General features: G+C 41.8%; 1 protein-coding gene across 1 annotated transcript in view; it reads right to left on the bottom strand.

The window, feature by feature from the left end:
• Positions 1-14,532, bottom strand: part of SULF2 (sulfatase 2) — a 90,525-nt gene that overhangs the window by 51,420 nt on the left and 24,573 nt on the right. The window contains exons 3-5 of the mRNA XM_077831859.1: positions 9,328-9,479; positions 4,833-5,002; positions 35-185 (exon numbers count right to left, since the gene is read on the bottom strand). Of these exons, the coding sequence (XP_077687985.1) occupies positions 35-185; positions 4,833-5,002; positions 9,328-9,479 (473 nt within the window). The remainder of the gene's footprint in view (positions 1-34; positions 186-4,832; positions 5,003-9,327; positions 9,480-14,532) is intronic.

The raw sequence follows: 14,532 nt of genomic DNA, 5'->3' as shown, positions 1-14,532 counted from the left end.
CTGTTTGGCTTGAAAAAAGGACCACCAATCTTACCGTCTCCATGGAGTCATCCACAGACATGAGTGTCTGTAGGCGCTTTCTCTGTAGCATGTTCGTGAACTCCATGTGAATAGGTTTCATGGGACCCGTATACCTCATTATCCAGTGCTTGTCTGGGTTGGGAGCGTAGTTATAACTGGGAGTGCTAAGGAGCAATAAGGGAAACGGAGACCACCACATTATTATGAAAAAATAATAAACTAGTGCATGCCAATAAACTTTATTTGACCACCACTGCAAGACTAACTTTCTGTGGTATGTAGGAAAAATTACATTTGTAATTTCATTTATGCTTTATATGAAAGGTGGGAGCATGGAAATAACTCTGTTAGAAGTAAAATCTTATTTGAAAGAGTAAATATACATTGTTTTTAACAGGTTTCAGAGTAGCAGCCGTGTTAGTTTAACGGTATCCTCCAGACTAGTAGGGATACATTTCAATGCCACCAGATTAGCCTTAGAAGTCTACCACCATAATTGGGAAGCATTATTTGAACCAAGAACATATGCCCTTGAGTTTCCACTGATGTAACTGCTCCACTTTCATTTTGCTCATACTAACACAGGCTCTTACAGCGTGATCAGGCTCTTAATAATAAATGTCCAGCTTGCTGAAAAGATTCCACTAGATTATTTAACAATTGTGTTGAATTCAGCATGACCGGCCACGTTAATATTGCAGCACTCACATACCCAGGAGAGCACAGGTACCCTACCTGGTGGTATTAAATTGCATGTGAGCTCATGGCAAGCAGAAATGGATACAAAGCTGCATTTTAAAGACCTGCCCAAAAAAAAAAAAAAAAAAGCAGAGGTGGGGGGAAATGGGACTTGGGTACTTTCTAGCCTTAACTCTTCTGAGAGCATTAGAAACCTTCACATTACACTCTGATGAATGCACATTATGGAAAGAGAATTTAGGACCCTGACAAAGAAGTCAAGAGCTGGATTTGATGACCTTGCGAGAGCATTAGTGCCCCTTTAATTCCTAATGATCTTGTAGTTCCATTAAAGTATCAGTGTTAACAATGAGCAGGGACATCATTGATGGTCCTTTATTTCATTTTGTTTGGGAGTTATGGAGCTTGCTTTTTTGTTCATAACTACATTGCTCCACGCTAACTAGAGCTAAAGCCCACAATGGACTTGCTTTTCTATATTATAATATGGTTGGTACGCTTTACATATGTCTTTGTCTTACATTTTCAAGAGAAGCTATTGTTTTATTTATCTATCTTACCACCATTTAAGACTAAGGGCCCTTTTTTATTGTTTTTAAGCATTAGCTGGTACATTGGCTTGGTACAAACCATGCATAGTTTCACAAATAGAGATTTTTTTCACCCAAATGAAAGATTTCTTCAGATTTTTCTTTCTGTTCAAAATATTAGATCAGTGCTAATGTTTAACACGTCACAAGTTTCCTGTAAAACCCAAGATGGTGGCCTTGTGACAGCAAAGAGCTGCAGACTTTGCTCAAGTTACTTTCTAAATCCCAATATTCAATCTCCAGCTAATTATACCTACGTCTTGACAAAAGCCACTACTAGCCTTGTGCACACAACAGAGCAGCAGGGTAACTTAAATCATTAGGATAAATAATAGTAACATAAATTGAAAACTTTGCTCCTTGAAATGTACCCAGCGTATCTTTGAATGTCATTGGTGCTAAATGCTCCTAAAAGTTTAATTCACGTTTGAAATAAACATGAAAATAATAACTGAATTTCCACAATTTTTTCAATTGAACGTTTTATGTGGGAGCCTATTTGAAAAATGCACTTAGACAGGGAAGCGAGCTTCTCTGTTTGGGGAAGAGAGGCTGCTCTGTTTATTCTCTGTGCATTGCTAATAGTCTCTTGAATTTCAGAATGTTGTTGTGGCTGAAATAATGACATTGCTCCTATGAATATGCTGACAGTTATGGAAACTGTTGCTATGTAATGCCTAGAATGGCAAACTCCTTTTCAGCTTGCTTTGTGATCTCCTGGCTGATTTGAAATCTCCTGCTGTTTAATCCACCTGAAGCCCATGATTTTCTTTGATTACTACAAATGTAACCCTCTTACACTTAACAGATTTATTTCTCTCCTAGCCAAATACACAAGATATAACATCCTTGGAAGCTGGACAAAATAACCCCTTCACATTCCATTCAAAAGGAGGGGGGTCAGGGATGGGGGGAAAGCTACCTTGATTGCTCTACAAATCCTGATTGTATTTGACCTTGGAAAACAGTCATGATAAAACATGTACTCTTTACAGAAATAAAATTAGAGGCCAATATGAAATTGCCCAGCTGTTCCATCCTGTTTAACTATCAGTCTAGGAGAAGAAAAGGGAAACTATTAATGTAGTTCAGTGATTTGCTGGGAAGATGGGGCGGGGGGAAATTATGGGACAGATTTTCAATTAAAATAAGACTGCAACTGCACACTAAGAGCCAGATCCTCAGCTGTTCTAGTGTTTCAGCTGACACAGCTGCAGGAGGAAGCTGGGGGCATATGTTGCTCCTGCTCTGGGACTAGAGAAGGACTGAGTTCAATCCCCAGTGCAACTTAAAGCGGCTTCGAGGCTGGTTCAAGCTGCACAGTAGTGCTCCAGCCATATCTCACCTTTTCACTGACCGTGCCCTAGGGATGGCACAGGAACAGCTATGATGACACTACAATACCCAGGGATTGCGAACTCCCAGGTAGCTTGGGAGGTCAGAGGGAGGGAATGTGAAACAAGATGACTAATTTGTATGTGCAGTTACCTGATTTGCATGTGCAGCTGTGGGGACTGTGCACTCCAATTAGACAAGCAAATGTATGTAACTTTAATTTGGAAATCAGACCATACATACTCAATACAATACACAGATATTCTATAAATATCTAAAAATTTAATAAATGTAAATGCATTAATAGCAGATTGGCTCTGTTGAGATACTGATGCATTTCTGAAAGCAACACTTTGCTTGGTGTTCCTTTTTATTAACAGCTTAAGTTTCATATTGTGCTATAAAAAGTGTTTAAAATAACCGAAGACAGTTTCTCTGTATAAATACACATAATGCAGGCTACTTAATATGCACATCTAAAACAAGAAAAAAATGCTTAATTTATTGAGATAATGTAATCTTTTATGAACTAATAAATTTCTTGCAAAGTACTATTGTCTATAAATTAATAGATTATTATTATTAATAATAGTAATAATGAAATTCACTGCTGATATAAAATCCTGCAGCAATTTCCATAAAAAAGATCTTCCAGTCAGGAAAATAAACTAGACTGGGGTGGGGGGAAAAAGTAAACAATGTGAAAGAGAAAAAACCATACAGAGATGCATTTCATCCCCTTCCTTCCCCAGATCCCTTCACCCCTTTCTCTTTTGCATCATCATAATTAAATTGCTGTACAGGATTGTGTGGAAAATGATTATATCTTTGAGATAAGAGTGTCTTCCATAAGCATTCCTAATAAGGTTGAGGTCAACTCTGTGTACGAGCAATAGCAGACACTATTCATTTTGAGCTTATGTAATTTTCATTTCAAAGGAAAAACATTGAGCATGGGATTGCAAACAACTTAAACATGAAATACTGTGTTGCTTCAGGCCCGAGAGAGAGATTCTCTTTAGTGGCACAGTGCGGCAGAACGAAATATACAATTCTTAGCTTTCTAATAACCAGAAACTAAAATAAAGAAAACCCTGTCTCTCACAGAGTCTGTTCCAAAGCCCAATCCTGCAAGGAGGTAGGTATCCTCCACTACTGTTTGATGATCAGCTTACAGAGTCAATCCTTGCCTCCTCTACAAAGCTGAAATGAACTACTCTGCCCCTAAAAGCTAAGTGGGCCAAACTAGTTTTAATCTAAAATCACTATGTTATCTGACCACACAGGAAGAAAGCTGAATTTTGTTTACAGCACAAGGCTAGAGATCAAGAGACCTAAATTATTTGTCAGCTTTGCTGAAAACTTCCTGTGTGACTTTGGCAAGTCATACGGGGAAACTGAGATGCTGACAGTATGAATGTTAAACGGGGATAATAATAAACATTACTTATTATTTGTATTATGGTAACACCCACAAAATGCTAGGCACTGCACATGTACACAGAGAGGTAAAGTCTGAAGCCCTGAAGAGCTTACAATTTAAGGGACATGTTCTGATTCACCTTAAAACACACTGAATAGCACCGTACCTCCCAAGTAGTCTCACTGAAGTCAAATTTACACCCACTTGGGGTATGTCTACACAGCCACAGCAGCGAGCCTCCCAGCCTGGGTCAACTGACTTGAGCTTGCGGGGTTGATGATAGTGCTCTGAAGCCCACCCCCTTCCTTAAGTTTCAGAACCTAAGCTCCAGCCCCAGCTGCAACTCCAAAGCATGGTTTACAGAGCTATTTTTAGACTGCTAGTGCAAGCCCTGCAAACCTGAGTCTCTCGACCCAGGATGGGATGCTCACTGTCACAGGCTGTGTAGATACACACGGCCAGAGCAGTGTAAAAGGACTTTAGAGAATCAGGGCCACAGAATTTGACACAAAGCTCAATGACATCAATGTGAATCTTTCAACTGACTTCAAGGAGCTTTGGTTCAGGCCCACTGATACGGTCTCTACTCTGAAGGTGCTTACAGTATTCTGAATATGCATATAAAAATTCCCAACTCTTCTGTTCTTACTAACTGTGATAAACGCATGCCAAGAGTCTAAGGACTCCAAAGTATGTTTTTCCAGCAGATGTACCCAGTTCTTTTTTCTTGTGCCTGGAAATACAGGGATTTTATTTTTCCTTACATATGTTGTGAAGCGTTGGGAAAGAGTTGTGAATACTGAGGAGCTGAATCTTCAGGACCATGAGGAGCAGCGTGGCTGAGAACCATCAATACTGGCCTATGGGGATACATCTTCTTTGAGATTCTGAAGAAGCTGATACTGTCATTGGTGATCAGGTCAGTCAGATAATCCTGGAAGAGAAGAAAAAAGTTGAATAAAATATTCCAACAGCCAATTAGAGTCCTAGATAGTCTTGGGTATCACCAGAGACAGGGGAAACCAGCTTATTTAGTCTGGAAAGGAAGAGTAATGAGAGACTAAGTTTAGGTTGTTAAAATTATGAACAATAAATAAAAAAAACAGATCATTCCTTCCTCTCTATCCAATGGTATGGAAAAAACAACAGGCCCCTCCAAGATATTAAGGGCAGCTAAATTTAGAAAAACTAGGAAAGCTTCTTCACACTTGTCTAACCAAACTGGGGAACTCACTAGTTCAGAGGGTCAGTCAAATAGCATGGCTAGATTTTTTAAAGGTAATGTATAATTACAGGATTGTTTGTGTTCTGAGGTTGAGATTTTCAAAGCATGCAAGAGGATTTAGGCACATTGTCTATTGAAAGAATGCTCTGGAAATCTCAACTGATTTGTGGGGGTTCTTTTTTGCCTTCCTCTGAAGCATCAGGCAGTTACTAAGGCTAGCAGCCAGATACTGGACTAGTTGGACCAATAGTCTGACTCAGCATGGCAGATATAAGAGCGGTACTCAGATACCATAATGATGGGTGCAGCATAAGAATGTAAAGGTAGGTAGGTAGACGTCTCCATTAAAAAACAAATCTGAAAACTCAGTAGAGTCCCCTGGGAAAACAAACTGAACATCCTTGGTAATCCTATAAAATATCAAGTACATGTTGTGATACTGGAAGCATGTGGATTGAAGACAGCGTCTTTGTGACACTCCCTGCATATCAAGAAAACTCTATACACCAACATAAGTTTCAGACACCTGCATGGTATTATTTATTGTAAAACAACACAAGCACAAAAGAGACTGGCTTTTCACCTCCAAAATAAAACCACATGCAGTGTCTTGCTTTTGTCAAGTCACCAAGTATGAGTGTGGTTCACATCACAGAGGATGGAATACCTCCCTGGTTTTCCCTTCAAGCACAGCCTTCTTTCATCAGCCCAGTCCCTTGCTTCCCAGTGCACCTCCCTTTTATAGAGTAAAGGAAATGCAAAGGCGTCAGACTGACAGTCCTGGAGACTGAACTACTCTGTTTTGCTATATAACAAATCAAGTATAGTACAGTCAGTGCCTTCTCAATCTTCTTCACCCCTGCCATGGAGGTGCAAGAGAAAGTCAGCTTTCATTACTCAAAAGGGGCCTCTCTCACTTGATTTCTTTGTTCAAACTTAGCACAACTGCTTGCTGCCTCTCCCAGAACCAGGCTGACCAGTCTCCAATATATACCTTTGCATATCAGTCCTGACTTGAAGCATTCCTGCTATTCCAATCCTTGGTGTACCCTATCCAAGTCTGCCTTCTGTTCTGAATTATGTGGTGTATTCGTGATATGAGTAACTATCTACAGAGAACAAAGCAGACACCACCAACTCATTTCAATTATGAAAGCCTGTGTAGATAAGCATAACTCCACCAAAAAAACCACAGGCCTATCTGCTGAGGACCTGACCCTCTATATCTGAAAAACTCTTCTTTATGTCCATTAAGGAACTGAAAGTCAACATTCTAAAAGGGAACCCTGGAGTAATAATATACTCACATTTAACTAAAACATATATGTGTTTTCTAAGCCTGCTGTAAGACATAATGAAGACAGAAAGACCTTTTGTTCTTGGGTCTGGCCTGTGAAGAGAATATGGAAAATTGCCCTCAAATTAAAATTTTGTAAAAATAAGCATTTGCAAAACCTAAGACCAAATGGAAATATTGCCATGAATTTATTTTTTATTTAAGCCTCCACTTAAGAGAGATTTCAAAAATTAAATGCAATGTTTTAAAAAACCTAAATATGGGAAATTATGCTAATGCATACAAAGTTAAATAGATAAGAAACTGATAGGAAAAGTGTAACTGACTAGTACATTTTCTGGCTAATATTTAGATTGTAAAAAGTGAATAATGATTTTGTTTGCATCAATTTGTAGGGTGCCAAGCTTGAAATATTTTTAATGGGCCTGATTTTCAGAGAGCATGTACCCACTACCAATGTTCCCTCTAATTTTTGACAGGCTGTGTGCGCAAAAAATTTCTTCTGTGCAAATTGTTATGCTTCTGTGTAAATTTTTGTGCGCACGGTGTTTCGCCATGTGCGCGGGGTTTAGGATCTGTGTGCGTGTGCACACACGCACACAGCTTAGAGGGAACAGTGCCCAATACTCACTTTTGAAAATCGTGGTCTTAATTGTCTAAAATAAGAGTTAACAAAAAGTAAACTAACATAATAATATTAAAAATGGGATTTTTTCTTTAACGGTATTTTTAATAAGGATATCTGTTTTAAAAATATAATTCTTAACATGACAGTTATCCTTTAATATGAACTTTGTATTAAATTAGGATCTCAAATATTTAATTTGTACAACTAAGAGGTCAATAGCTCAAGGAAGCACCAAACTGGGCTTTGCTAACTTATGTGCCAGTGGAGCAGAGATGTTAGAAACAAAAAGGTATTTGTTTTATGATGTGGAAGAGTCATTAAAACAATCTCTCTGAAGTCACGATACTTCAACTTGTCTCTTAGTGGACAATTTAGTTATTAAAAGAAAAACATAAAAGGAGGGAAGGAAACATACAGTAGCATGTTTCCAATACTGATCAATCCACCACTATCTTACAAATGATTATGATCTTACAGAGAGAATTAATTATAGTTATAGTTAACTATAATTATAACCTTTTACTTCTAAATCCAGAACCACATGATGTCACTTAGCAACCATTTGCTTTTCCCCCCTCCTTCAAACAATGCCCTGTTTCACTCTTGAACTGTTTCCTTCAGGTTCCAGTTTTTCTAACCAAAGGAGTTTACCAATAAATTATTTACAGCCATAAATCAGAGATTCTGCAATCCACTTTAGGAAATCACACAAGCTGGCGGCTTTGACAAATGCATGCATTTTGCTCAAGTAAACATTCTCCTTGTTAGTAGACATTATACAGCGTGAGATGAGAAAGGGAAGTGGTGGGGCCTGTGCTGGGGAGATGGGTGCTGAACATTTTAGTGAGCTAAGTCAAGGTAGAGTATCCTCAAGTACTTTAGAAAGAGATATATGTAACAGTTACACATCCACAGCATTCACATAGCAAGGACAGTTTTAATGTGTGATGCACTATGGACTCCCCAAAATTATCATACTGTGACCATGAAACAGGCTTTCACTTAATAAATACACACATACAAACAGAGGTGAAAGTAAGCCGGTACACCCCGGTGGCTGGAGCCCCAGGCCGTTTAAATTGCCTCCAGAGCCCCGCTGCTGGAGCTCTGGGGTAGCGACTGCAGGGCTCCGGCAGCTATTTAAAGGGCCTGGGGCTCCCCTGCTTCTACCGCCCAGGCCCTTTAAATAGCCGCTGGAGCCCCACCGCCGCTACTCCAGGGCTCCGACGGCTATTTAAAGGACCGGGGCGGTAGAAGCAGGGGAGCCGCGGGCCCTTTAAATAACCCCCAGAGCCCTGGGGTAGCGGGGGCTCCGGGGGCTATTTAAAGGGCCGGGGCTCCAGCTGCCTCTGCTGCCCCGGTCCTTTAAATAGCCGCTGGAACCCCACCAATTCCCCAGGGCTCCGGCGACAATTTAAAGGGCCAGGGCGGTAGAAGAGGGGAGCCCTGGGCCCTTTAAATAGCCCCCGGAGTCCCGGGCAGTTGCTGCTACCCCGGTGGGGCGGGGGGGGGGGGGGGGACTTACCTTACAGGGTGGGCTGGGGCTGGCTCTGACCCCCTCAACACCGCCCCTTCCGCCCTAGGCGCTGGCCCCAGAGTACCGGTAAGTCAGTCACTCGACTTACTTTCACCCCTGCAAACAAACCAATCCACCCACCCACCCTAAGCAGAAGGAAACAGATACTAATTTCATTTACACTTGTGAAACCCCACTGAAGTCAGTTTTATTTCTCCAGCTGTACACCACTAACAGGCCAGAGGCCGGCCCCATGAGTGTTAACTGAAGTGCAGAGCAGTGGAATTTACCAGTCTTGATGCAATTAAATCCATTTCTCAGCTTGTAAGACATATAGAAGTTTTTACAGCCTTAGGACGTGTAACTTATATTCTTGTAGTTGCTAAGAACATTTTAAATAACTTGTCCACCAGAAGTGAAGAGATAATGTATGGTCCAAAGGAACTGCCTTAGGGGCTGAAGCAGATTTTACTAGCACTGTCTTTCAATTATGAAAAGAATACTTTAATTTAGACTGAATCCATAAAGTGTTTGTATTCTTCTTGCAATCATGTCCAAAAGGAAAAAATTCAAAATAAATCAATAGGACCTACCCTAGAGTAGTCAAATCCATGCTTCTCCTTCACGCCATTTCTACAGAGTGTGTAGTTGTAAAAGCGAGAGTTTTTAAGTAATCCAACCCATTCTTTCCAGCCAGGAGGCACATAGGAACCATTGTATTCATTAAGGTACTTCCCAAAGAAAGCTGGAGGAGAGAAAGGAGAGCTAGAATAAGTAGGTATAATACAAACACCTCAGAGACCACATTTTACCACGCACTTCAGTTTTTGTCTTCATCCAGGTACGTTTAACATGGACTGCACATAGTGAGATGTCTTACAAAATTCTCTGTACAGCCTTCCCTGAATTTCAGAGCTCTCTAACATTATAGGTCATTTGCATTTACACACCACTTGTATAAGAAATAAACCAGACCAAACGAATAACTGAAACTGCATTTAAAGTACCTATAACAGTGGTTGACACATTCAGGGTCAGTGAAACTGAGCATAACATGTCTCAAATAATGTCAATTGCCACTTTACCTCATCCTATCCTGAACAACCCAATTTAGCTGCCCTCTTCTTATTGGTTACACACATTTAAGCAATCTCCAGCTAAGGGAGCGCTCAGCAGCATCAGGCTGGTGTGGGAGACCCAACAACAAATGAGGCGGTTCACAAAGTGATGAAATTTCAAACCAAAGGCTTAAAAGAAATGGACCAGCAGCCTGTTTGGCAGAAGAAATGAAGAGTATAAGAGACACTAAAGAAAGCTATGCAGGTGTGAGAGTCTTCCTCCTGGAATGGCTATTTAGACTGACCAGTCTCCTGTAAGCCTCAGATGCACTGACACAAATTACTTAACAGAAAATGGAGGAGAAAAATACAAAATATTAATATTATACAGAAAAAGCACAAATTCACCAGGATGTTATAATACCCCCAGTGATGCTATCCTGGTACAGCAGTTTTTATATGTTAAAAGTTAACAGCACACAATTTTCACTAAATAATTTACATATTGTCTAATTACTGCACAGATGTAAGGTTCCTGTACTGAAATGCACGAATGTTCTATCCACTCTGATAAGGTCTATGGCAATATTCTGCTGTCAAATCTGCAGAGTGGATCTTGACAATGACGTCCCACTCACTTTTCATATTCAATTCCCATGGATCTCAACTGTTAATGCTTTGCTATATGAATAAAGACACCCACAGTGGGCTAAGCAGAGACTATCACACTCATTCCTCTTTAGAGTCTACAGATTTTTAACCCAGAATTCAACAATGAATGTGGCAACTCATGATGATGCTCTTGTCAATTGACATGTATGTGTATGCAGAGAGAGCAGAAGATTGCAGTGGAGTGATCTGAGATCAGCATTTTCCCCTAAAGCTATAGATTGAGATTTTCAAAGGAGACTAAGGGATTTGGACACACAATTCCCATACATTTTTGTTGGGAATTGGATTCCCTATTCCTCAGGCAGTTTTGAAAATCTTAGCAATAGTGCCTGATTCTGACCTCCCTTATATTTGTGCATATCAGGAGGATTTTCATGAAATTGGTGGGCCAGATTCTCAGCTGGTGCAAATGGCTACAGCTACAATGAAGTCAATGGAAATATGCTTTTTTGCACCATCTAAGGATTTCTCCCAAAGTGAATTAAGTCAATGTGAGAGAGATCCCCTTATCATCCACCAATAGCACAGTTCCTACTGGATAAGACACAGAAGTTAAAGTGCACAATCTAGATATGATAAAAAAAATAATGGGTAAAAGATGTACCCGAGGACAAAGGGACAGATCATCAGGTGGCGTAAGTTGACATTGCTCCACTGACTTCACCAGCTGAGAATCTGACCCAAAAGCTCAGTGGAACTAGCACGATGGGGAACACGGGACTAGCAATAAAGATGGAAATATTTCAAAGCAGTGAATAAATGGACAACTTCCCAGGGACATTTAGTGAATAAGGACTGACCTGAAGAGCTACAGCAGAATTTCAAAATGTAATTGGAAAAAGCTTATCCATCATCCTCTTCAACAGAAAATTAAGGTGGTCAAGTAATGTGTCTCCCTAGCCATGACTAATGGAGTCAAAATCTGAGATCTTTTAAAACAGATGTAAGTGCTGAAAGAATTATGGTCTAATATACAGAAGACAGTATGTGGAGATAGAAGATCCATTGAAGAGACATGAATGAATAAATATAGTAAATATTTTGCAAGTCATCCTAGGAGCTTAAACAACTTTTCAAACGTGGGTTAACATCGTTTTTGTTATTTTACAGATGAATAACTGAGCCACAGGTGGGTTAACTGATTTGTAAGTCTGTATGCAGTGTCGTAGCCATGTTGATCCCAGAATATTACAGGAAAGGTGGGTGACCCCATCCTGAAAGAAATCTTTTCTGACTCCCCTCTTCTTGCCTTCAAACAACCCCCCAGCCTCTCCAAGCTCATCATCAGAAGCAAGCTCCTCACAGACCAAGACACACCAACTCAATGCAGTACCAGATACAGCACAAAACCTGCAGTCATATCTCCACTACTACAGTGATCAACAACTTCCACAACACATTTTTCAAGATCCATGGGTCCTACACATGCCTATCACAACACGCAGTGTACCTCATCCAGTGCACTAAATCATAGAATCATAGAATACCAGGGTTGGAAGGGACCTCAGGAGGTCATCTAGTCCAACCCCCTGCTCAAAGCAGGATCAATCCCCAATTTTTGCCCCAGATCCCGAATGGCCCCCTCAAGGATTGAACTCACAACCCTGGGTTTAGCAGGCCAATGCTCAAACCACTGAGCTATCCATCTCCTCCCCCGATAGCAACTATGTGGGTGAAACCAGACAATCACTGAGCTCTTGAATGAACTCACACAGGAAAATGATAAAAGACAAAAAAAACACTTTTCACAAAGCGATCACTCTATATCAGACTTATAAGTTGTCATCCTCAAAGGAAACCAGCACAACACTTTCAAAAGGCAAGCCTGGGAGCTTAAATCCATAACTTTGCTAGACACTAGAAATCATGGACTGAATAGTGACTCTGGATTCATGCCTTATTACAACAACCCCACCATGCCCCTCTGCTTTTCCTCCCCACTTCCTCTTCTCTCCGAGGGTGTTAATGGGCCACTTCACCTTGAATGGGCCCTTGAAATGTGTGTTAGTTATTTATGCTAAACAATCTGTTCTATTTTGTATTTAGCTGACATGAGTGAGGCCTGGTCTACACCATAGATCTGTATAGGTACATATACACACATCATTCAGGGGTGTGAAAAATCCACACCCCTGAGCAACTCAGTTATACCAACCTAACCCGCTGTGTAAACAGAGCTACATCAATGGGATAGCTTCTCCTGTCGACATACCTACCACCTCTGAGGGAGGTGGATTAACTACACCAACGGGAGAAGCTCTCCTGCTGGCATAAATGTGTCGTCCCTAAAGTGCTACAGTGGTGCAGCTGCACTGCTGTAGTTCTGTAGGTGAATACAAGCCCTATGTTTCCCAGAACTGCCGAAGAGGGCTGTATAAACTCAAAAGCTCGTCTCCCTCACCAACAGAAGTTGCTCCAGTGAAAGATATTACCTCACCCACCTTCTCTCTTGTAAGTCTGTGACCGAGTCAGCAGCATTGTGAAGAATTCTAGTTCCCCTGTTCTAATTAACAGATGACACTTCCCACTTTAATGAGACCACAGTCACCAAAATCAGACAAACTAAGATGACAGCAACTAGCAAAGCAAAATCCACTTTACTGTAAATGGATAAAAATTGTCACGTCCTCTTAGAGCAGGGGTGGGCAAACTTTTTGACCCAAGGGCCACATTGGGGTTGCAAAACTGTATGGAGGGCCAGGTAGGGAAGGCTGTGCCTCCCCAAACAGCCTGGCCCCCGCCCCCTATTCAACCCCTCCGACTTCCTGACCTGACTGCCCCCCTCAGAACTTCTGACCCATCCAACCCACCCTGCTCCTTGTCCCCTGACCGCCCCCTCCCGGTACCCCACTCCCCAAACCGGCCCCCCCAGGACTCCACCCCCTCTCCAACCCCCCATTCCATGTCCCCTGACTGCCCCTCCCCACCCCTATCCACACCCCCGCCCCCGACAGGCCCCCCGGAACTCCCATGCTTATCCAATCCCCCCGGTCCCCGTCCCGACTGTCCCCTGGGACTCCCCATCCCGGCCCCCTCACCATGCTGCTCAGAGCAGCATGTCTGGCAGCTGCGCCACCCAGCTGGAGCCAGACATGCTGCCACGCTGCCCTGCAGCAGCGCACAGCCCCGCTGCCCAAAGTGCTGCCCACACGGCAGCGTGACTGCGGGGGAGGGAGGACAACAGGGAAGGGGCCGAGGGCTAGCCTCCTTGGCTGGGAGCTTAGGGGCCAGGCAGGATGTTCCCGCAGGCCAGATGGGGCCTGAGGGCCTTAGTTAAGCCCACCTCTGTTTTAGAGGGTTGTACAGCACAAATACTTTCTCAAATGACTTTGCTTTCTGAGCAACATCCAATATTTAGAAAGTGAAAGGCAAACCACAATGATATGTGGGTAACTAAACAGAGCAGGAGATTTTGTTTTGTTTTGGCCCAGTATCAGGGGATAATGGATTGAGATATTGACTGTTGTCTACCGTGACAGGTATGTACAAGGCAGTCTAAAGGCTTTTGTGCCTCACCCATATATTATATCCAAACAGAGTTAAATTTGGCACCGCTCCTCACCCCATTCATGGAATCCCAGTTTCCAGTTTACCAGTCAGTTCCTCAAGCCTTTGGCTGAGCCAGCTAAAGAACGCAGGAAAGCAGGACTCTGCAAAGAATTACTTCATTGTCATTCAGCAGAGGCATTAAAGGAAAGTCGGAGGGAAGTTCCTTCCAGCACCTTTTGCATATCCACCATTGTATGTTCAGGACGGCTTTATAATCTTTCATGGATGTCAAAGTAATTTTCTCTACTGTTTCTAACCTTCCATTTCACATCTCTCTTTCTCCGTTCCTTCTTCTCAAGAACCTTAAAAAGCTCATTATTTAAACTCTTCCGAACGTTGCTCCTTTGTGCTACAGAATATGGAGCTACAGTAAAGCTCTTTTTCTGCTGGGGAAGATTTTGCTTTCATAGCGTAAAGCTTCTGTCTAACACAATTTTCTTTTTCTGCTTCAGTCCAGCCCATCAAAATAGACAGCTGCTCAGTGGAGAATGCAAGCCTTCAGTGCATCCAGCTCAAGAC

The sequence above is a fragment of the Eretmochelys imbricata genome, chromosome 13 (assembly GCF_965152235.1).
Source record: "Eretmochelys imbricata isolate rEreImb1 chromosome 13, rEreImb1.hap1, whole genome shotgun sequence".
NCBI lineage: Eukaryota > Metazoa > Chordata > Testudines > Cheloniidae > Eretmochelys > Eretmochelys imbricata.
This window is presented reverse-complemented; position numbering and strand designations above follow the sequence as displayed.